This window comes from Mus caroli, chromosome 3 (assembly GCF_900094665.2).
Source record: "Mus caroli chromosome 3, CAROLI_EIJ_v1.1, whole genome shotgun sequence".
In the NCBI taxonomy this organism is placed as follows: Eukaryota; Metazoa; Chordata; class Mammalia; order Rodentia; family Muridae; genus Mus; species Mus caroli.
In genome coordinates, this window is record NC_034572.1 from 151180263 (window position 1) to 151206225 (window position 25963).

General features: G+C 36.1%; 1 protein-coding gene across 13 annotated transcripts in view; it reads right to left on the reverse strand.

The window, feature by feature from the left end:
- The window catches only part of Lrrc7 (leucine rich repeat containing 7), a 461164-nt gene that overhangs the window by 255049 nt on the left and 180152 nt on the right, over window positions 1–25963 (reverse strand). For 12 of the 13 annotated variants that reach the window (XM_029475024.1, XM_029475018.1, XM_029475023.1 and 9 more), the window contains one exon: window positions 8265–8467. In XM_029475024.1, coding sequence (XP_029330884.1) covers window positions 8265–8467 — 203 coding nt within the window. Of the gene's footprint in view, window positions 1–8264; window positions 8468–16345; window positions 16501–25963 lie in introns of those variants that run through there. The other variant, XM_029475022.1, reaches the window with a different exon arrangement.

Below are 25963 nucleotides of genomic sequence, written 5' to 3' on the forward strand. Positions count from 1 at the left end.
AACACAGAAGTGGATGCTCACAGTCAGCTATTGGATGGATCACAGGACCCCCAATGGGGGAGCTAGAGAAAATACCCAAGGAGCTTAAGGGGTCTGCAACCCTATAGGTGGAACAATATGAACTAGCAATTACCCTCCAGAGCTCGTGTCTCTAGCTGCATGTGTATAAGAAGATGGCCTAGTTGGCCATCATTGGAAAGAGAGGCCCATTGGTCTTGCAACTTTATATGTCTCAATACAGGGGAACACCAGGGCCAAGAAGTGGGTGGGTAGTTTAGTGGGGGTGGGTGGGTATGGGGGACTTTTGGTATAGCATTGGAAATGTAAATGAAGAAAATACCTAATTAAAAAAAATTCAAAAAAAAAAAAAAGACCTGAGAAGACAAACCAATAGTATAAAAAGAGTCAAAGTCCCAGAAATAACCCCCCGCCCCCCCCCACACACATAAAATAGTGCTTCAAGTTTTAGCTAGAGCAATAAGACAAACAAAAGAGCTACAATTAGGAAAGGAAGAAAGACAAAGGATCCTTATTGTCATATGATATTATTTTATAAATAAAAATGTTAAATAATGCACCAGGAAACTTCTATAGCTGATAAACATTTTAAATAAAGTATCAGGGTGCAATATCAACACATAAAAATTAGTAGCCTTCTTATATACAAATGGCAGACCGAGAAAAAAAATCTGAGAAATGGTGATGTCCACAATACTCTCAAAAATAAAATATCTTTGAATAACTCTAACCATGCAAATAAAAGACATTGAAGAAAATAATCGAAGAAGACATCAGAAGATGGAAAGAAAACCTCTTGTGCTTGTAGTGTGGAAGAAGCAATATGGTAACCAAGTCCATAGTACCCAAAAAATTGTATAGATTCCATGCAATTCCCAAAAATTTCAACATAATCATCACAGAAATTGAAAAACTAATCTTAAACTTCATATAGAAACATAATAAACCTAGGATGGCTAAAACAATCCTGAACAATAAAAGAACTCCTGGTGGTATCACCATCCCAGATTTCAAATTGTATTACAGAGCTATAGTAATAAAAGAAACATGGTATAGGCATAAAAATAGACATATTTATTAATGGAATAGATATGAAGAAGCAGACATAATCCATACACATATGGACACATGATTTTTGACAAAGATGCCAACAAATGGTGCTGGTCAAATTGTATGTCTGCCTATAGCAGAACAGAAATGCATCCATCCTCATCAGCCTGCAGAAAACTAATCCTAAGCACCTCCGGTATACCAGATAGTCTGAATCCTAAGCAAGAGGAAGTAGGGGATAGCCTTGATCTCATGGGTACAGGAAAGACATTCTGCACAGGACACAGATAGAACAGATACTAAGATCAGCAATTAATAAATGGGGGCTCATTTCAAAATTGAATATTATTTTTTAGATTTTATGGTTTAAATCTTATAATATTTGATTATGTCTTTCAGTTCATACATGTTGAGTCAAATATTAAACTATAGAGAGATTTCTAGGCTATATTGCAGCTTAGGGGTAGAGTACAATTCCCAGAGATTGAAAACACAAGTGCTACACCTTAAATTTGTATTAAAAACTATACTATGTGCTAAGTATATGTGCTCAGCACACAGAGGTTCATTTCCACATACGTACTTAATGTAGGAACAATACAAAGAATGGCTAGCAGACATAGATGACTTTCAGTTCCTGTCATGTGACTTCAACTGAAAACCTGAAGTTCATGCTCCCATTTTCTCAGTGTATTGTAGGATTGCCTCCTTCCACCATTTTAGTTCATTCAATTTTGGAATTTTCTTTCACACACCAAAACCTTTATCATTTATGCTAGGTTTCAGTATGCATCATGTCCCTCAAGTCCCACAAACTGTCACTGTCTGGATCTATGTTTTCTCCTTCTTTGCTTGTTACAAAGATTGGAGACATCTGCTATTCTGAAAGTCAGTCTTTAACATATTCAGCAAATCTAGGTTCTTCTACTATGGCTCCCAATTAAGATAGCAGTTTCCGGCCTCCAGTTTATTTCTCCATCTTTACTTTTATGTATACAAATGAGCTTCCTTGCCACTGACTGTAGCAAGGAGTTCCCATCTTTTCATTCAAAAACCGTATTTGTTTTTATTTAATTTGTATGTATGCTTTGTCTGATGTACCTATGTGTACTAGGTGAGTATCTGGTGCCCTTTGAGGCCAGAAGGAGGTGTTAGATGTCTCATAACTGTCTGTAGTTAAAAAAGGTTGTGGGCTGTGATGTGGGTTCTGAGAATCAAACCTGAAACCTCTGCAGAGGCAACAAGTGCTCTGAACCGGTGAGTTTCTCCATCCCCAAATGTCACCAATCTTAACAAGAAATAGCAGTGCCCTGCTCTCACGGGCTTCTCTGGCTTGCTTTATTTCTTCCTAGTGACATCTCACAGGACAGTCAGTATTGTTGGTTCTTCAGTTCAACCTTGTGACGATAACTATTATTCCCATGTACTAAATACAATGCTCTTTCCTGTTCTTACTGCCATAGTCTCTGTTTATATTGCCTCTTATTTTTAAACACTTTCCATTTTTTTTCTGCTTCCATGACAACACATTTTTTTCTTCCCACATCCTCAGTGATACTTCATACTTATTTTCTAGCTCTCCAAATGGCTATTATTTTTAGATCTTTCTCAGGCCCTGATATTCCAGTTCCCCTGGCTAAGTTGTTTCCTTCACCTATGAAACCAAGTCTGAAGGGTTTTATTTTATTTTATTATTAGTTTTTAAAATTACATTGGTAGAGTTGAAGCCTGTGGCTTTCCCCTAAATTATACCAAACTTAATCTATTTGCTTTTACTTTGCACTGATACCCACCACACCAAAATTGGCATTTGAAAAAATAAGTGCTCATGTTCTTGCTTTTTTTTTTTTTTTTAAATCCTTCAGTTGATTTTTGTCCCAGTGCTTGTCAGCCTCTTGCCCTATCTGCTCTACTTTTTCTCTCACTCATCACATACTCTCTTGCAAGTCTTTGGACTCATGGCCTAGCACACTTATTCTCAGATCTCTCCTTGTGACCTTCCCCTGTCAATCAGAACAGAACACAAAATGTCACTTCTTAGGGATGCACAGGCTGCCCTTTCAACCTGAACTGGCCTTTCAGAAAGTCTGTGCTTTATTTTCATCAGGACACTTGCTGTTACCTAACATGTCCCCTTTGAATTCTTTACCTTTTACAGTAAAATAAATTTTGTGAGGCTAGGAACTTGGTTTGTCCAATAATGAACCCTGGTAGCTGAAATAGCACCTACAAAAAACATGCAGAATAAACAAGTATGCCAATTTGTACACTTAATCTAAAATCTAGGAGCTTATGTATGATTCATCCCGAATGGGAGCAGAGATTAGAGAATGGAACTTTAAAATATTTCTACCAGATTTACTATTCATGTACAATTGAGAAACACGAAAGAACCAGGTCCTCACATGAAAGATGAAAAAATATCTAGGAAATGCATGAAATAGACAGAGGACCATTGCTTACTGATTCTTATGTTTAAGAGTAACAGCCATATTAAATTTTATGTGTGAAACATTTTAAATAACAGTAGAGGTCTGAGTAAGAAAAGAAATCTGATATCTTCTCTACAAGAGCAATTTATGTTAATTTGTCTTTCATTTTCCTCTGCTATACACTTGCAGACTTCACCTAAGTTCTCAGTTACTTTAAAAATAAATTTGTTCACATGAATGCCAAAATAATTAGAAGGCATCTAAGTACAATACTCTAAGAAAGAGATTAAACAGTCAATTCTTGTTACATCTTTATTACTTAGACACATACACGGGTCAGTTTTACTCTTAATATGGTTTTATATATTCAGAAAACACTATATACTGAAAGTCAGAACATCAGGCCCCAGATATTGAGAGGAGGTAAGGAAGTTAAAGATATATTCTTTTTTCCTCATCTTTATTTAAAAGCAGAGGTCTTCCTAGATCTATGTGAAAGGTAGTATTCATATAAAATGTCAAATTATGAACAACTCCATATTTATAGGAGACACTCAAAAGAATTATAGTCAGCACGAGGCAGTGCCACTGGTCAAGTAGCATTTTTCATGTTCCATATTTCAAATTTAGGTAATCTTTAATCTTGATCAAAGTTGATAGTTATCAATTATAATGATTGTTTAACCTGTGAGTATAGAGATATAAGTAGTTTCTGCTACTCAAAAAGATTCATTTTTAGTAGTAGAAGGAAACAATCAGTGATCATTTGTTTTCATTAACTGTAATCACATCTGCACTTTAGCATTTCTCAACTTGTCACCTTCCATTTGGGTTTCCTTTGGATCACAGACATCTCCCAATAAAGAGAATATCTTGGTTTTTAAATAATTGTATTTAAAGATATAGCAAATATGGCTTTAGATAGATATAGTAACTATTGAAAATGAAAAGAAAATCTATGTAATTGAAGATGTGTGCTATGTGGGATATTGGAGAACACATTGCACATGATAAGTATGTTTGTATATGGATATGCATGAGTACAAATAGGAGTGTGTTTGAGTGTGCATGGTGTATACAAGTGATTATGTGTCTATCTGTGTGCATGTCTGTGGTGTATGTGTGAGCTTGCCTATATGGAAATTACCTCCTAAATCCATCATAACCATGGCATTCTTTATAAGAAATCCTCACTAGGTATTATTTGAAGAGCGAGGAGTTTGAACTTTGAGCAAATGTCACAGTTACGTGGGGGTCTTTGGGGCACTTGACCCAGGTTGTTATTGTGCTGCAGACCCTGGAGAGTCACCTTGAAGTCTGTTTTCTGTACTTTCCACATAAAGTTTTTCAGGCTATTCTTAGTTTAACGAGCCAGCAAATATTCATCTTTATCTAATATGGCCATCACAAACCTAACAGGCACAACTGTAAATCTGTATTAAATAGTAAATGTATAGCCACGAGTAGGCACATTTTTGTTTATTATAACCTTTTATTTTATTATTTTGAAGAAACAAATAAACATCATTAAATAAGTCTCTTTTCATACTGGAATGAGAGTCCCACCACCACATATGTGCACATTTAAATGTTGCTGCATGTGTGTGCGCACATGTGTGTGAAGGTCAGAGGTCAGTGTTAGATGTCTTTCTTTATCATTCTTATTTTGGGGACAGGATTTCTCATTAAACCTGGATCTTAGTGATTCAGCCTGACTGGCTGACCAGTGAATCTCTGGAATCTCTCCATCTCAACTCCACCAGTTCTAGGGTTACTGATTCATGCTATTGTGCCCAGAATTTTACACCGGTGCTCTGGATTCAAACTCAGGCCCTTTTGTTTATGTGGCAAACACTTTACCAACTGAGCTTTACCAACTGAGCTTCCTAGACCCTAAAGTAAGCCATTTCTTTCTTTTATGTAGCAAAGTGGAAGTATATAAAGAAACAGCTCTGATATAGATTTAAGCATGGGTATTATGAGAGATGGAGAGAAGATATGCTTAAGATAATGTTTTATGTATCCAAGATAAAGGCATGGGCTTCTCAAGAATGTATCCAGCTGCTTCTCAAGAGTCACAGAACACTTTGATTTTTTTTTTAAAAAGTCAGTTAATATAATCTGCATTATTTGGTCTTTATGATAATTGCACAAGAAGAAGCCAAAGCCTGTTCACCTCTGCCACAGGTGAAGAAGCTGTGACTTCAGGGGTTCAGTCTGTCTGAGTCATGTAACTACTAAATGACAGGGATTTTGCTAAGCTAGGTATTTTCTGACCCAAATCCTTCATATTTAGAAGACTGCAGTGGTGCTGAACGACCACAGTCATTGCCATCCAGGGTGGAGCACTGCCATGTAGCATGGAGCACTGCCATCTACAAACTATTTCACTCCTAGATATATCTAGAGAACGATATATCCTACTACAGAGATGTATGCACATCTATGTTTTTTGCTGCTTTATTCATGATTAACAAAGGAATGGAACAACCTGGATGTTTATCTTCAAATAAATGCATAATGGGAATATGATAATATATAAAACAGAAGGTGAATCAGCTATAGATAAGAATAAAATGACAGAAATCTCAGAAAACAGGTAGATCTAAAGTTATAACAATAAGTGAGGTGACAATCCAAACCAAGAGAGTAAAATGCCAACCAGTATTCTCCCTCAAACGCAGGCAAAAGACATACTAGTCACTAAAGAAAGTACAAAGATAATTGTTTCAGCGTGGCTGTTCTAGGTGTATAAAAGTTCACTGAGACCTATAGAATTGAGATTGGAGAAATGTCTGAATGACTTTTCCTGTTGCTGTTGGATGAACAGCACTTAGAACTATCACAGAATGCCACCACATCTAACTTTAGTTTGACTCAGCATAAGTTACATGGGAACTTACTACAGATCTGGTGGGGTAAATATTTGCTTTTGAATTTTTTTACTTATAGGTCTTCCACTTACATTATCATTAGGCTCCTGTACCTTTATTCTGCCCCACTACTCTCTGTATTAGAGGTGCTATTTTCCTAATGGAGGCCTTCCCAACCAAACAGCAGAGATAGGATCAAATCTGCATCCAAAATATATAAACTCTCTGCATTTAAAATATTTATGAGATAAGATTGCAATGTTTACTATTTTATTTATAAATATTATTTATATTTATGTAAATATAAAACTTATACTTATAAATATAAGTATATATGTATATATAAGTATATTTATACATTATACCATATAAATATAGACATATAAATATGTTATAGTATAACATTTATAAATACTTTTATATTATTTCAAATTCAGTTCTGTTATACTTTAGATATGGTCAACTTGATTTAATTCACTAAGTTCCCATTTTATTATTTGGTTACATTTTACTCAAAATTTTGGTCACATATTGTCTTTTCTAAAATCACTTTTATTGTCTTTTGCAGAGTTTTTAAATGCCAAGAACTAGGTTGTATTTTTCAGTTTACTATTTTATTTATGCATGTCTTTATACATGATTTTAATATAATGTATGCCAATTACAATTTATTATTTTGTCTATATCTTTACTTCTTAATTCAAAATAAAAGCAAAGTAGTATTGAATTCAGTATTAAATTACAAACAGAATTGGCTTCTGTCCATGTGGAAAAACCAAGGCTTTTACACTTTTACCTTTGACGTTTCTAGCCTTGACTCAGATCTTCTCTTCAAAGATTAAGGATGACCTATTTATGTTTTGCATTGTTAAAAATGAAGTAGGTCATTTTTGAAGTAAGCATTAAATATTCCCTAACTTTGAAACATTTTATAAATACCACAATTCATAATCGCATGTGAAAACAACCATTCATATTTTACTTTGATTAGCACATTGAAATATTTAATAAACTTGTTTTGCATATTGAATGCATTTTATTTATTTATTTACATCCCAAATGCTGCCCTCACAAATGCATAAGTTCCTCACAAGTGAATGTCAAGCTGACTGTTCGAGCTAGTGATTTACTTAGGTCACTAACTGTTAGGATCCTCTAACCCTGAACTTCTTTGAGGTGTGGCTTTAGTCACTTCGTAGTCATTTAACAGAGAATGAAGTCATAGGAGTCCTGAATTTGCTTATAATAGCAGTGTGCATATGTAAAAAGTTCATACTTAAAACTTTTATTGAAATATTTTTACATTAAAAACTCACAAATTCAATGTTTTCTTTCTTTTTCTGCCCATGCTAGGTAAGCACTACACCAACTTACTATTCTGTGCATATAGTCTCTTTATCATGTTTGTCAATATAATGTAATGCTAGCTAAATATGTTAGACTTAAGATGAATAAAGGTTTAAAATAATTTTAACATATCATGAATTTATGTTTTAAAATTATATCACATTTCATATTATACCTCTCTTTTCTAAGCAAGAACACACACACACACTGTGTTATTGTGTTTGTGAGTGGGGAGCCCCAGGGTTTCAGTTTACAGACTTGAAGAACTCTGCAGCCCAGCTTGTTAGTTACCAAGATGAAAGGCCTTGCTGTATTTCCTGGATGGAAGGCCATAGTCATGCATCAAATACCATGATACAGGGATGTACTGTGTCATGTACTACTGTGATGGAAGTCTGTTTTGTGAGAGGCAGTGATGTGTTAATTACTAGATGGATGGTCATAATGACTCAGTTACTAGGATTGAAGAAAGCTTATCTCCATTCTGAATCTTCGAATTAGGAACTTGAGATTGACAGTGTGTCTTTGATTTTTCAGAACTCACCTTAGGCAGCTCCTCAATCTGATTGGCATCCAGATAGAGCTCTTCTAGTGTGCGTTCGAAGTTGAAGACCTCCTTGGGCACCTGTTGCAGGCTGCAGTGGGAGTAATCCAACACTGAGATGATTTCTTCCTCTCCACGGAAGCAGCGGCATGGCACCAGGCGGCCAATGAGCTTCCGTTTGGTGGTCATCTCCAAGCACTGCACTGGGAGAGAACACACACAGGTGTTTAGCATTGATACTCAAGGGAGGTTGCATTTTCAGCAGAAAAGGTTAGCTATAATTCTACAGTGTGTTTCGTTTACACAGGACAAGCAACCATCACACCCATAACTGCCCCAAGATGTGAAATCAGGCACAGGGCAACTTCCACAGAACTTTTTGAAAGAGTATCCCATGTATTCAAAAATAGTGAAATTTCAAACCCAGAGTTTATGATGTCTTTTTGACCCATAGACAGATTCCATGAATAACTTTATTGTGGACCATGACTATTCTACATTCTCAAAACACTATCTTCATGGAATCTATGTTCTTGGAGCCATAGAATCCTGATTCACATAGAGGAAAAGGATTTAGAATCAGGTTAGACATTCCTAGGAAAACCCTGACACATCTCTTTTGTATACCTCTAAGTTAAAATGAGCAAAGGCCTTGCATACGTACACAACGATAACATCAACACTAAACTTATTTTATAGGTTTTCATGTCATTTTCTCCCACGATGAGTTTTTTAGGGCCATGGCAGTACTTTATTCTTCCTGATATCTGTCTAGGTGCCCAGAAAATGATAAGTGTTTATTGACTATAGAGTGACATGTGTGCCACTAACACAGGAATGTATGGATGAGTAGATGAATGCATGGAGCTCTGTCCCTGATTGCTATCAGTTACTGATAACTGGTCTGAGAAACCTCTCATTTTTAACTGAAGGTCACTCTCTGGGTGAATGTAATCTGGGAACAAGGGAGACATTGTTTCTTCACTGTGAGTTCTTTCCCTACATACTTATCTTGAATTCTTTAAGGAGACCTTGACTTATATAGTTTTTAGTATATAGTATTATATATATTATTATACTTTTACACATATTATATAATATATGAAATATTTTATATCTTAAATACACATCACTCTAGTTTGATGACTACAGAATTAGTATTAAATGAATATTAACTCAAACTTTGCATTTCATTTGGTGTGTGTGTGTGTGTGTGTGTGTGTGTAGACCAGAGGTAAACCTCAGGTGTGATTTTTTAGGAGCAAGTCACGTTTTCTGATTTTTTTGTTTTTGTTTTGTTTTGTTTTCCTGAGATGGGTCTGGTCTATCTTTAGCCTCATAAATCCTTGCTGAATTGTCTAGGCTGGCTTGCCAGCAAACTACAGGGATCCTCCTATCTCTGTCTCCCCAACTCAGGGACTCATGAATTGATGTTTGTGTGACAAGCTCTTTACCAACGGATCCTGATCTATTTCTTCAGACTGTTAATCATTTTCTTGTAGAATAGTAATTTATTGCTGAGGGGATGATGAGATGGCTCAGCAGTTATAAGTGCTTGCTCCTCTTGCAAAGGACCAGTGTTTTATTTCAAGCACCAATTTTAGGTAGCTCTGCAGGCATCTAGGCCCCCACCTCCCTACACACTCACATGCACACGTAGATGCACACACATCTGTAAAAATGTATTATTTAAGTAAAAATTAATGACATTTATTAAAAAATGTATAGCATTTTATTCTTAAAGTTGCATAGTTTGACTCAGATTTGGAAGCAACCAGGCACAATTTACTTAAAAGCTGCTGAGTTTTCATCCAAGGCTGTCCTTATGCCTCTTTTAACTTCTGAAATTCCTGCAAGGATATTCTGGGGACAAGTTGGTGAATAAGCACTTATATACTTTTTTTTTCCACAATGGAGCCTGAAGAACACTGAAAACCTTAATAAGATGATTTTTCTTCCCATCTGGATTCCATCATTCCAACTCTGACACTTCCCATTTCTAGGGAATGAATCACAAGGCTTGGTAACTATTGTTTTACCAAATTTTTCTGAAATTGTGGTATTGTGGGGCAGCTTTCTGTCTCTACCTGGAATCTGGCACATACTAAAAATCCAATAATATCCTCAAAAATGAGTGCTATATACTTGCTACTCAGTAAACATGTATGGAGTACTTTGCAGTTATAAAGATAAACGGTGACAGACTATGGCTAGCATTGTTTTGGTTTTACAAAGATTTGTTTACTTATGTGTATACCTGTAAGAGTTCATGCATACATGTATGTGTGTGAAGGTGTATATACATGTGTATATACACAAAAGCTGGAAGAGAGCATCTGGTGCCTTCCTCGATTGCTCTTTGGACCTTTGAGGTGGAGCTTCTCCTGGGATTTGTGACTAGAAGACAGCAAGCCCCAACAATCTTCTTGTCTCTGCCCTACTCATGGGTGGGGTAACAAATAGGCATGAGACAGCTTCTGTTTAAATAAGCTTTGGGATAAGAATTCCAGCCTTGATGACTGGGTGACAAGGCCTCCTAATCACTGAGACATCTATCCAGACTTTGAACTGGTGCGTTGGTGTATCCCTTGCCTGTGTTTTTCTGTGTACCTTTTACTGATTCAGATTTCTGCCTCTCTTCTCTGGATGTGACCACCCAGGTTTAATCCCCACTGAGCCTCAGTACTCTGAGAACACTGTCTTCCTGCTTCATCTGGTTCTTTTGCTTCTGTAGCCCAATGCAGAAGTTTTTTTCACCCTCACTCTGTAGATGGCACATGTAGAAGCTTCCTTTACCACCACTCTGTGAGGTCTACACTTCCTTCCTATGTTATTTGCTTGGATTTTATGAACTCCATGCCTTCTTCCGAGATTTTATTCCCTTAGTTTGGTATAAGATGGCTTCCATTTATTAGCTGAGGAAGGATGAATAGTAGGCACTTTTTTTTTTTTGAGTGTTTGCAATCTGAACTGGCTTATTTTACCTATCTAGGAGTAAAAGTTCATCTGGATATACATTTATACATAAATATAGGTCAGAAATACTTTTTCTTTATAAATTTAGAAGCACATTTGTGGTAACTTGTAAGAAAGCCCAGTTCTATTCCTATTTAAAGTCCTATTTCACACTCAACTTCTCCGGCAGAAAGTTTAAAATTTTATCTCCAGTTTTAAACATTCGTGACACTGTGCTTCGCATGTGCTTGATTTTGATGAGTTTTCCAATCTTGGAATTCTGCTGAAGGTTTTTATTTAATGGATGTTTTCTTCTCGTTCATCAGTAAGTTTTCTTTTCTGCAATTCCTCACTAACTGGGTGAGAAAACTTAGACACAGCCTATCAGTAAATTGATTATTCTCTAGTAATTTCTGTGCCATTGTTCCTTGACTCTATTTTTCAGGAAGCTTCTTCAAGTTTATCATCTAACTCTAGGTAGTGATTTGTCTTAGTTCCCACAGAGTACTTTATACTTTATGAGAGTCTTATGCCGTATCCTAAATGAAGTTTGTGTGTCAGAGGGCCATGCCATCTTTGTTTCACTCAGAGGATGTTAACTATGGATTCATCTATTCCCCCCTGTTCCTTGTGTAACCCCTGAGATCCACTTGGTTTGTTTCCTTTGGTCTTCATCATGCAGAATAGAGGGTTTCCTTAAATACCTGGTAATCTGTGGCAGTCCTCCAATACTGAATGACTCTCTAAAAGGATAATTGAAGCTTTGTGTGCATGACAAGTCTTATTTCAGAATGAACTGTCAGAAAACCAAAGAAAATTCTAAAGAATATTCTGGTCATCTACCTGGTCTAGAAAAAGATTCTTTGCAGAAGCTGTTTCCTATATTTTTGCACACCCCCCGTTGTCATCAAATGTATGAATATTTGTATGCATGTGTATGCAAATGTGCACATGAATGTAGAGGGGATTGAGCTAGCCTGGTGGGATCTGCGTCTTTGCCTCCCTATCTTGAGATTACAAGCATTTATTTCTATACCTGCTATTTTCACATAGTTTCTGGGAATTTTACATGGGTTCAGGGCCTCATGTTTTCATAGAAAATACTTAACTGGCCAAACGTTTTTTTAACCTACTCTTCAGTTTCTTGCATCTTAATTTTGTGCCTTCAATATTCATGAATTGGAAAATCAACTCTTGTACCTTAGAGAGTATTTTATAATGTTGTTAGCAATGATTCTGCAATGCATTTCCCCTACTCCAAATATTGATATCTATATTTTACTCTCTCTTCTAAAAACATGTTGAAGTTACCTACTAATATCTCATGTCTACACATTAGGGAGAAAACATGTAGATAAATCAATAATGGCCAATAAAGGAGGTTCTCTCAATGCTTTTTATTCTTCTAATTCTTCCCCAGTTAACCTATGGTAGTTCTGAGCAGAAACATCATGACATTCTTTCTTCTATTGGCTCCTCTGATGTCATACTCTGACTTCACATTCTAACTTCACACTAATAACATCACACTTGCTATCACATTGTGATATAACATTTTGTTCTCATTAATCTTTTTACATAGGTTCTCTACTCTAAGACTATTGAGAAGCTGCCATCTACACCAAATCTGTAGTCTATAGTGTTAGCTTTCTATAGATATTCTGTGCTTCCAGTTGCATAATACCATCCACATGTCCCAACACCCACTTTATTGACACAAGCTAAATAAAAAGTGGATATCTATAAAAATTAAGTGTCTTTAACAGATTTATTTTCTTTGTCATGTCTACTTTATGATCTAAAGATATCACAAGCAATAGTGCTTTCAGAGCTAAACTTATACTCTTGAAAGGGAGCTCATTGTGGTGGAAACCTTGAACTCTAGAGTCAGCTGTCTGGATATATGTGATCCCTGGCACATTATTCTAATAATATTCTTGATTTCATCATTGTAAAAACCACAGTATACATCTAGTGTAGAGAATTTTATCTCCAAGACTGAAGCCAGTAGTGTTCCACCTATACCTCCCAGTTTCAGGATGGTGCTACCACATACCTAGTCTTTCAAGTCAGAGATCTCCTTGCAGCTGTTTCTTACAGTTCACTCATGTAATATTTTGCAGTCAACAAGCCAAAGCAACTAAAAAAACCTTAAGTTCACTGAATCATACATGTCTATCTTGAGAGCTTCTCAATTCAAGTTCACACTACAAACATCTGCATCTGCATCTATCTTCCTGCAATGATACTTTGAAAACCCATATATGGGCTAGTGAGATGGCTCAGTGTGTAAAATTGCTTGCTACAGAAGGCTGATGACCCAAGATTGGTCCATGGAACACACATATAGTTGGACGAAAAACTCCTGAGAGTTGTCCGCTGATGTCCTCTGACCAACACATACATAGTTATATATTACATATAATATATAATTTTATATATTTAAAATTCATTTAATAATATATTTCATAATATACATCTCCAAACTACTCTATAATGAAAGCACAGATATGATTATGCATTCCATCATGGCAGCTACTTTACAGTTCTCAAGAAAACTCTCAAAAGAGTGGTGATTTTAACAGTGGTACCACTAAGTATGAAATGGTGCTCCTCTTCTACATTCACACACAGCCTCAACTCTACTTGGTCCCACTCTTCACATTATCTCCTGTGTTCTCTTTAATTGAAAATACATCCCTTTTTTCATACAACATATCCTGATTAGTTTTCTCTCTTTATTTTTTTTTCCCAGCTCCTCCCTATCTCCTCCCCCTCAGGATCCACTCCATTTCTGTCCTTTAAAAGAAAAGAACAACCAAAACCTGACAAAATAAAATATAATATGCTGAAGCAAAGACTATCATACCAAAGTTGGACATGGCAACACAAAAGGAGGAAAAAAGTCCTAAGAGTAGGCACAAGACTCAGAGACTCACATGCTATCAGTTAAGAGTCTCATAAAAATGCTAAGCTAATAGCTACAGTATTTATTCATAGAGCCTGGTACAGACCCACACAGGCCCTGTGCTTGATGTTTCAGTCTCTATGAACTCATATGCTCCTTGCTTAGTTGATTTAGAGGGCTTTGTTCTTTTGCTGTCCTTCATCCCCTCTGGCTCTTACTATCTTTCTGCTTTCTTCTCTGAAGGATTCCCTGAGCTCTGAGTTGAGACTTAATGGAGACTTCCAATTTAGAGTTTCTTTCCACATAATGTTTGGCTGTGGGTCCCTGCATCTTTTTCCCAATCTGCTGCCAGATGATGGGAAATCTTGATGACAACTGTATATGGAAGGCATTGATCTCTGAGTATAGCAGAATATTACTAGGAATCACTTTATTAATTTTTTTTTAGATCAGTAGTGTTTGCTTTTTCTCTAGTTTTCTTGGTTATCTAGACTCTGGTCTTTGGTTACCCAAGCAGTGCTGGGTATGGGTTCCTTCTCATGGAGTGGGCCCTAGGTCACATCAGACTTTGGTTGGTCACTCCTACTAGTTCTGCGCCAGCATTGCTGGAATATGTATGAAGGAAGATTGGATGATAGGTCAAAGATTTTGTAGCTGTGTTGATGCCTACACTTTTCTTTAGTAGCTTGAAGAATACCTTCCTACACCAAACAGACAGAAATATAGGGGTGAGGGCTCCAAGTAGGTACCAAATCAATATCTCTGTGTTCAATGAGTTGTGTGGGTTTTGTCCTCAGTAGTAGGGCCTTGTTGTCAATTTTCAGAGGGCATAAAATTACATATTCTTATACCAGATCCATGGGTGAGCTAGGTCTTACCCTACACAGGTATATTTTTCTTTGAATTTTAAAAATTTAAATCAAATTGGAAAATAGTTTTCCCCTGTCAGAATAGACTATGATTATTATAGCATGAAAATATGTCATGCAACTATGTGCTGTGGATTACTTTGATCACATTTTAATCACTTAAGACTCAATTTTGTGAATATATCAGAAGCTATGTGAGGTCTGGATCCACATCTGACCTGTTTAACATGGTGTTTCTCAGAATGAGTGTAATATCAGGTTCAAAGTAGATACATAAAAATATTAACTGTGTAAGTAAATAGATATAGGTGCTAAAGATGATTTTATTTTCTAAATTTGTATAGTCTAGACCCAGGTATACAACTCCTGAGCATATACCCAAAAGATGTTCCACCATACTACAAGAACACTTGCTCAACTATATTCATAGCAGCTTTTTTTTTTTTTGTAATAGCAAGAAACTGGAAAGAATCTAGATGTCCCTCAAATGAAGAATTGTGGTATGTTTACACAAGGAAATACTATTTAGCTATTAAAAACAAAAAAAATCATGAAATTTGTAGGCAAATGGATGGAAATAGAAAATATCATCCTGAGTGAGGTAACCAAGACTCAGAAAGACATGCATGGTATGTACTCATTTATAAGTGGACATTAGCCATAAAGTACATGCTACAGTCCTCAGATCCAAAGAAACTAAGTAACAAGGAAGGCCTAAAGGAGGAGGCTTGAATCTTACTCAGAAGTGGGAATAAAATAGTTATCGGAAGTAAATGGAGGGAAGGCATTGGGTGGGAGAAATCGGTATAGTCTATACAGTTTCAAACCAATTTACAATCTGTCAACTTGGAATTTTTTAAATGTATTTCTGGAATTTTAATGATAAAATGATTAAGAGTTAATGGTCTGCAGAGAGTGTAAAGCTTACAGATTTGGCTAGGATTTCACATCTCCTTAGGCAAAGCCACGGCTAGGTGGTTCTCTTTGAACTAACTTTATATGTACCTATCAGTAGCTGAACATTTAGACACAGGACATTGCTGCTTCTCTCTCGAAGACACAGGAACAATGAACACATCTGAAGAGTGATTTATGCACAGAATATTGATACAATGTTGAACAAGGAGGTAGCTACCAAGGGAGATAGCTTTAAAGATTTAATGATCTTTAAAATAACTTTTTAGATAGAACAACAACAAAGGCATAGAAAGAATGTGTCTGAGAAACAGTGTAAGATTATACATAGGAAATTATGATCATGTCACATACACACCACATATAGAAACACATTCTCTTTTTCTGAATTGTGGTCACAGTCTAGAATAAATCAAAGCCAGGTAGCCTCTCACCTGGAATTTTGTACACACTGACTGATTTTCAGCATTGTCTCATATTTGCACTCATGGAGGAGCAGTTAGGTCAGCCATGGGAGTTTATGTCATCCCAGCATGTGGGAGGTAGAAGCAAGAAGACAAACAGCTCAAGCCCAGCTTGGGTTACACAGGGAGACCTGCTTTACACAAAGGCAGAAAAAAAAAAAGAAATTTTTAGATTCTAGGAGCTTTCTTTCTTTTCTTTTCTTTCTTTCTTTTTTTTTTTTGAAAGGGATGGAAAAGGTCAAAAAGAAAATAAGAATGTGTTTCTTTTGGCAAGACTAGTATAGTGTGTTTCTCTGAAGTCAATGATAACTTCTTTTCTGGGTTCTCACAACCCAGAGAAGTTCCCTTTTAATTAAATAATGTATGTTTTCTAGTCTGTGTTGAATCTGTCTATGGGGGACTTTTTTCTTGTCTACATTAATGGCATGTGGTCGACAGTCACAGCCTCTCTTTGACTACACTACCACAAACAAACAAATAAGCAGCATAGCTTCCTGGACAAGTCTAATTCAGGTCAAACCATAGGGAGATTCTTCTTGTTGTATTATATAAATACAATAAAAATGAAAATTTAGGTAAAAAGAACTGCAGTCACCTGAGAATTATGTATACCTTAGTCAAAAGTCAAAAGTTAAGAATACGTGTGCCCAATAGGCACCTCTCTATTCACTGTAACCTCATGCCAGTCTCTTAGCTGATCTTGCCTCACATGCCATACCTGGAAAGATGAGGGCCAAAACAGGGCTTCGTCTTTCCAAGGTTTTCTATGGCATACATGCTGTTTTTATTCATCCACACAGTCTTGCATTTTTCAAGTGATAAATGTTTCTAGTTCATCCTCTGGGAAGCATTTTGCCTTACTAACTGTGCCACAGGGAAATGGAAATCTGCCAAGCTCACTCCACAGCCTACTTAGAAAGAGGCATCTTTAAACTCATTGCACTCAAGCACATCTCTGAACCCTGAATCAAGGGTCATCTCCATGAGGATTGAGGATGCGGGGTACAGTGCCAGAGGCTTGTTTAGTTTTTGACTGTTGACATGAGCACACTGGAAACCTAATTAGATCTGAGGGTTAATTTTCATCTTACCATTATAATACCTGAGTTATAAATACTTTGTTTTTCATCATCATCTTGCATGGATTGTTGGGCTGTTGGACAGTGGACTTAAATGATGATGTCACCTTATCAGTAATCAAACGGGTGATCAAGGAGGAGAGAAGATCGAGTTCTTGTCTTCAGGGACACTCACTGACACCTCTACCAGGTTCTATGAGAAGTTTCTTCATAGCAGAATGCCAGGGCTTCTGTGCTGTCTGCAGTCTTTCCAGGAACCTTCATCAACTAACTTCAAAAGACTTTCTTCCAAGGTGATCCCCACTGTAAACCATCATTCCTGATTTCATTTTCAACGGCTTAATGAGGAGACCAATTTAAGTAAAATCCACTCCTCAACAGCAGGCCTTGGAGATGTTTGCTAAGTCTCTCTTAGTGCCTGTGCTTTCATTGTTCTTTGTTTTTATTTGTGCTTTAATGTGTATGCAGCCCAGAGTCATCTTTCATCTCTTCCCCTGCTGTGCTAGATATGAGGTTATATGCTGGGAAACACTGGGGAATAAAGTAGTTCTGTGAACTAATGAATTTATAGGAGACTGACAAGAGATAAATGTTGAACAGATAGGCAAGAAAATAAATGCATAATTGTTCTTTATGCTAACTTCTATGAAATAGCAGAGTCTTAAGCATATATATATGTGTATATATATATATATACACATATATATATACACATTGCCATACACTTACACATTTAACAAAATAAAATAAGCTAAAATATGATATTATGTATTAATATATTGTTTTCTAAAATCCACATGTATTCTTCAGTTCTGAAAGTTCCATTGAACATAGGTTTTCCTTTTTAAAAACTTCCATTTTGTGATAATGGATATAAAACTCAAGGTCTCATGAGGTAATCATCAAACTATGTCTTCAACCCAGTCTTCACTTGCAATGCTGTTTTTTTTCTAGCTCATATTTCTGCTCTTCCCCCTCTTTTAGAAATAAGTATAACAAATTGGAATATTATGAGGTCAGAGGTTGTTATGGCTCAAATGTTTATGTCCATTTAAAATCAATGCTGGGGCCCAGTTCTCAGAGATGGACTTTTAAAGGAAATACAATGGTACTTTGAGAAAATAGCTGCAAGATAGTGCAAAGTAAAGCTCAATATCAGATTAAAAGATCTAAACTCCAGGAGAAAGTTATGATTCAGTAATAAATTGTTCCAGCTATATTTCTTAAAAGACTTTGGATCCCAGGAAAATGGATAATATCATCTAAGAGTTAAATGGAGAAATTAACTTCTAAGCCTTATGATATCTTTCAAGGAGCTAGCCCTTCTAAGGCAAAACTGTGAATTTCTGTCCTAGCATTCAAAGCTTGCTTATATGGAGGTACAGAAAAGACAGCTCTGTCAGAAAATGGCTGGTTTTTGGTAAAATCTTGTATTTGAAAAGAACTTCAGTTTAATGACTTTTCCAATCCTTGAATAAATTACTCAGGTGATGTTCTTATTTGAATAACTCTTGAGAAGTCTTATGCTGTAGTACCAAGTCAAGATGATGATTATTAAGAAGTTATCAAGAGAAAGTCCATTGCACTATGATCTTTATGAAGTCAGAGACATCTGAACTTTATATAAGTGTGACAAATACTTTTCTAAATAAAAATTTGAGTATATAGATGTTAATACTTTATATATATTATGTGGAATATATATATGTTAATATATATGTTATATATATAATATATATATGTGTTAATACTTTATATATATATATTATGTGGAATATATATATATATAAAGTATTAACATCTATATATATAAAGTACATATATATATTATGTGGAATGTTCCATATCTTCCTCTATTGGAGTAAAAGCTTCAGAGCTGGGAAGCCTTTCAGTGTGGGTTATTTTATTCCATTGTTTGCCCCTTTGTGAGAATAGGACCCTTCTTCCATGATCTCCTTCACAGAGCAGGGTAAAATGCTGGCTTTTTAAAAATCTTGTATAAATTACTGAAAGTAAGAAGTTTCATTGATATTTCTTGGTGTTTCATTCTTCAACCTAACTAGAATTTTTTGATACTGCATATATTTATTAGTATTTTAATTAATGCTTGTGACAGTTGTATTTGTGCCTTCAAGACAGTTTGATCAAACACTACAATTCTGAGACTCACGTAAATAAACAGAGCTTGTAGTGATAATTTTTTTAATCATTTAAAATGCTATGGGTATAAATCTAGGCAGTTACTTTATAATTGGGAAGATTTTAGCAGTCACAAAATGTACAAGCTTGTCTGGTGTCACCCTAAGGCTAAAAGGGGAGTTAAAACAAAAATTAATTCAAGAAGCCATCTACAGAGAAACATAGGCATAGAAAATTCAGCCTCAGTCTAAGCAACCGATAGAAAAGCTCATGAAATCCCAAAATGGCTGAATCAGAGCTCATTTTAAAGACGAACAATTGCCTGGATACAGAATTCACTGTAACATTTTGATATGGGATAAAAGTGCAATTTCAAGAAGCAATTTACAATACTCTTACTATTTAAGTAATGATCTTGATTCATTTTGTAAGTAATAAATGCTTGAAATATTTGGTTCATTCTTAGTGAAAGAAAATTGTTACTGAATTAAATTATTTAGAAGATGATTAAAATCCAATATATTTTGAGAAAATTAAGAGAATATGACAAGGAGAAAAATGCCTTGGAAACAATGGAAAAGGTATTAAAGAACAGAGATAGCCTCTAGACTAAAAGGGGTAAGTGCAAACAGCAGATCCTGCCAGTGGACAAATGTGTTCCATGTAACTGTAGCACTACAGGGCTAATCAATCTTAAAATTCATATGATACCTACATAAACTATTCACCAGCTCCCCATTGCTTTCACGGTAAACCACACAGTTTTTGCCACTGATTCCATACCTGAACATAGTTGTCAATTTCCTCTTGAACAACACCCACACAAACTCCACACTCCCCGATGCTCTGTGTTCATGCTTTGCTACCTCTATCTTGTTCTGAGGCCTTCTGCCTACTCACCACCTCCTGGGTAATGATTCTAAGGAAGAATAATCTTGTTCAACTAAGGCTAAGGGTTAAACTAATGTATAAATTTCCTCCCAAGTACATTTTGTTGAGAGTTATAGAACTGTCTCCTGAAAATATGTTTACCTCCCAATCTTGGGACATCAAACTCTTACCTTATTTGGAAGACAGAATTTTATAGATGTAATTTTGTGATTGGTTAATTGAAGTAGCATAGACCCTCCTCCAATAGCACCAGTGTCTTTATTAACAGAAGTCTACATGAAAGGCTGTGGAGGGACAGGATGGAAGATGCACAAGGAGGAGAGTCATTGACAAAACAAGGAATAGATCCTCTCGTAGCCTCAATGGAAGGAAGCAGCAGTCTTATCACCTGAACATTAGCCATCAGGCCCAAGAAAGATGAGACATTTGAGAATTAGTTTCATTTTGTCGTAGGCTTACAAGCCTGTTGAAGATGGTTTATAAATATGATCTTAGATGTAGATAAAAATGTCCAGTGAAACATAAAATAAGACACTGGGAAGAGCATGTATGAGATCACAGAAAGACAACACTGTGCCCACTCATTGTCAGAAATGCACATCCAGGAAAAGAGCTGACTCGAAGTGTCCTTAGGCAACCTCAGAGTGGCTGTCATAAACCACTGTACTTAAGCAATCTAATCTAAAGAATTAATGGATCTTAAATGTGTTTAGAAAATGCCTCGACAGATATCATACAGAAAGGAGTGTGTCTCAGCTAGAAGTACTAGCTCCCATTGGAAGCAAGAGCTTTGCATGACAGTGGAACATGGTGGAGAATAGAGAGAAACTAGAAATCATATACCTTAGAGAGCACATTGCCAACCACCAGACCATGAGTTGCATCAGCAGGCAGCAGTGTGAGTGAATATTATCTCTCAGAGAGTAGAAATTACAACAAATACAGAGCTATTTAGGAATGTTAGATACACCACTTTGCTTGATCATAAATGTTTTCTATTTAAAATCCCATTTTATATTTTAGTTAGGCTATAAAAGCAGTGCATGCTTACAAATAAAAGTTTAGAAAATATAGAATATATAAGAATATATCATACCCCATATATATGACATCCATAAAAAGGGCACTGATATGGTGAACTACATCCTTCTATTTACTTAAAGTAATATTCTAAATACATACAACAACAGGCCAGGTATACATATTGTTAATATTACATAGAACGGGAAGTCTTGAGACCATATACACAAAAACAGACTCAGCAAGCTCTATTTTATCTATTACATATGCATATAAAGCTGTATGTATGAAACAATTATAATCAAAGAAAATGAAACAATCAACAAGAGGGGGGGTCATGGAAGGGGTTCCAGGGAGGGAAACTTGGAGGAACTAGAGGAAGGATTGGAATAGGAGAGATGAAAATGAAGTATTTCTACTTCGATTAAAACATATTAAAAAGGAGAAAAATGAAATGTATTTTTTGTGTTATGCTCTCTCATTTAGCATTATCATATACACATCCTCACATCTCATTCTCACATACATTTATTGAAATATAGTTGTGTAGACTATAAATATATCTACTAATTTTTTGAGGAGTGTTCTTCATGACTTGGGAGCGTATGCATGTCATAATTTCTCCACATTTGAATCCATGTCTGGTTAAACAATTACACACAAACACCTCCTTGCACATCTACTGTATGAAAAGGATTTAAAATTTTCCTACTGACAAACATTGTAGAGTTAATTCTTTCTCCCAATTGATCCTACTTTGGGTATTACCCACATATACCCATCTCTGACACACTGTTAGCAGCTGCTATCAATGCATTTTTAACTTCTGTCAGTTTGATAATGCAGACCGTAATTAAAGGTATTTTAAATCTATGTTTTCAGTAATGTTTTCTTTGAGCTATGGTTATAAGATCAGTCTATTGCCTTATGTGGAGAGTACATTTTAGATGGAGTATAAAATTTCATTTTAATGGAGTCTAAATTCTCCATCAAATCTTGCTACTCAGAGCTCAGAGAACCCTGTGGAGGAGGATGTGGTAAGAGTTAGAGGGGATAGAAGATACCAAGAGAACAAGGCCTTCTAGTTAACTAAGTTAGGCGCATATGAGCCCAAAGAGACTGAAGCAGTGAGCACAGGCCTATATGAGTCTTCATCAGTTCCTGTGCATATGTATTATAGCTACTAGCTTAGTATTTTTATGGGAGTTCTGACTATGAGAATGAATGAGACTCTGAGTCTTGTACCTGCTTTTGAGGATCTTTTCCTCCTATTGGGTTGTCATGTCCAAATTTGATATGGTAGTTTATGTTTCATTGTATTTTATTTAATTTTGTCTTGTTTGGTTGTTATCTCTTAGAAGCCTTATCTGATGAGAGACAGAAGGGAAGTGGTTCCAAAGGGGAGGGAATTTGGAGGAATTGGGAGTAGTAGAAAGAGATTAAAAAATTATAATCATGATAAGTTTTATGAGAAAAGAATCTATTTTCAATAAAAGAATAAAAAGGAAAAATGCCATTGTGGGAAAAACAAGAATGATATCTTCTAAAATGCAGGATTAAAAAAAGATTAGTTTACTCAATGGATTTAATTCAAAGGAGTACAAATAAGAAACTGGTATTCCATCAATCACTGCCCTTCAAACTCAAATCGGGGAATTCCCAAAGGAGATCTGTTAATCTCACAGGTTACAAGTGTTTTGGTTGTTCCATTTGATTTGTAACACTCTTCTCTGGCAATGACATCTCTGCCATCCTCTTGAATCTCAGCAAAATTGCCATCAGGCTACGTGCACAAGATTGTCCCATGGAGGACTTATGTGATCTAACCTCTCATTGAGGGCTTTTAAGCAGTTGAAGGCTGCTAAGGGAAAGGACTAGTATGACTTTCTCAGAGGATAAGTAGACATATAACAGTTTCTGGAACAGACTTTTGGTGGCAGGTAGTGTAGCTAGCTGCCTGTAAGTTGATCTTGTGAGTAACCTTATTCAAACTTATTGGCTCAGTAGTTTAGACAGGAGAAATTGGTTCTTTATTTGTGTTATTTCTGTCCCATCCATGGAAAATATAGGGCTTCTCCATTTCCACTCAGGAAATAGTCTTATACTACTACCTTATGTTGATAACTAGTCTCACACTCTGGAATGTGAATAATCCAGATGGCATTTTTTGAAATTTGCTATTTGCCATGGCTTTGGAGTGATAGCATTTATCACAAAGGAGCCTTATAATGGTCATATAACTGCTAAATAGTAGCCTTTGGAGGACTGATATGGCATTTTCTATATAATTTCCTATTTGGTTTGTTAGATGGGAGGATTACTTGCTAGGCATGCATAGACAGAGAGAGAAATATTCCCAAGTTTTCCTTTCCACTGCCACACCTAATGGAGGTAATTCTCCTAGCATAGTGCAGGAATATAACCATTATATCTTTCTGCTTATGTCAGAATTATTATAAATTTTGTTAAATTCTTTTGTAAAGCTTATAATAGATATGAGTAGGACATAAGAAACATTCTATTTCATCATTTTAGAGATATTTTTCATTTTAATACAGTACATGGATGCAGTTATATAACCTTTACATTAAGTGATAAATGAGCATATCATCTTTTTTACTGTTAAAGTTTTACTTCAGTTCTCATAATACTTTCCCCCATAAAATTTTCCCTCTGTACAAACTGCCACCCACAGGGCTCTCACTGCCCTTTGACAAGGAACAGGGTTTACACATGCCCTCATTTTTCTCCTCCACAAATCTGACCCTTCTAAGATACTGTCATCTTTGTTCAACCGTCAGTTGTCATCTCCTCCTCTCAGCTGTGGGAAGCATCCTTCACTCCCTATTTTCTCTCTTCCCCACTTCATGTCAAGAATGAGTCAGACTTGCAAATGTGACTCTTCTCTTTGTAGCATAGCTGAGGTGCTGCTTTCCCTCTGCCCCCCATTTAAGCAGATTTTCAGCTGGGTTCCTTGGATCCTGCTTGGAAAAGCTGTCAGCCTCTTCCTGGCTGGCATGTAAGTGTGAAACCTCCTCATCTTCTATACTTTTGCAAACATTTTTCTCTGCCAAGAAGGATCATCATTGTCTCCTTAACTTGGAGAAATCTTATCATCCAACTTCAATACAGTTCACATGTTGGTCCCCTAGCAAACCTCACCACTTTCCCCAGGCTGTAAGCTTCTCTCCTTTGATCTCAGATCAGGGGCTAAAGACTTGTGCTGAATGGCAGAGCTCATTCTGAGAACTTTTTGTGATCTCAGCAGCTCGTCTCTAATCAAGACAGAAATGTTCAGAGATTTTGTGTATATTGCTAGACATCACATATAGTGACATCTAAATGAAGAATCATCCTTCCTTGGAATGTCTTCTATAGTTATATTTATGTTGTAAATAACACACTCTAAGGATGCATTAAATACCACCACATCCAAGATTGACATCCTGTTCAGTAGAATCTCTTGTCTTAGTAAATCTATGACCCAGGAGTGTTTTTCTGCTTCAGAAACAAGAACACATGATATGTAAAAACTTCTTTGTGATATATTACAATTATAGAGAAAAGTTGGGACATGATTAACAAAGTTGAAGACACTAGGCTAATAATATTTTTACATGGTAAGATATAATCAATGAAGGTCGATGGTATAATTTTTCAAATTATGCTTTAATCTGTGAATGGTTAACTTGAGAAAAAAAACTTGTAAAGCACCATTAAATAAGTGAGTATCATATCCCACATTATTAAAGAAAGTTGTTGAGATATTGTCTAATATATACACACATAAACAAACACACAAACACACAATTTAACATGTACAAGTATCTTCCAAAGACAAACATAAAAAGACACTGAACTCAGTCAAAATAAAAAAAATAAGATTAAATACTGTTATTTCCTTGTTAATAAAGTACTTGCTTTGCAACTCCAAGAACCCAAATTTTTTTCCTCTTCTTTTTCCACCTCTTCTCAACTCTTATTTTGCTCTATTCTTTTTCTTCTACTATTCCTCTTCTTCCTTTTTCTTTTTTATTAGGTATTTTCTTCATTTACATTTCCAATGCTCTCCCCAAAGTCCCCCATACCCTCCCCCCCACTACCCTTCCCACCAACGCACACTTCTTGGCCCTGGCATTCCAATGTACTGAGGCATATAAAGTTTGCAAGACCAAGGGGCCTCTCTTTCCAATGATGGCCAACTAGGCCATCTTCTGATACATATGCAGCTAGAGTCAAGAGCTTCAGGGTACAGGTTAGTTCATAATGTTGTTCCACCTATAGGGTTGCAGATCCCTTTAGCTCCTTGGGTACTTTCTCTAGATCCTCCATTGGGGACCCTGTGTTCCATCCAATAGCTGACTGTGAGAATCCACTTCTGTGTTTGCTAGGCCCCAGCATAGTCTCACAAGAGACAGCTATATCAGGGTCCTTTCAGCAAAATCTTGCTAGTGTATGC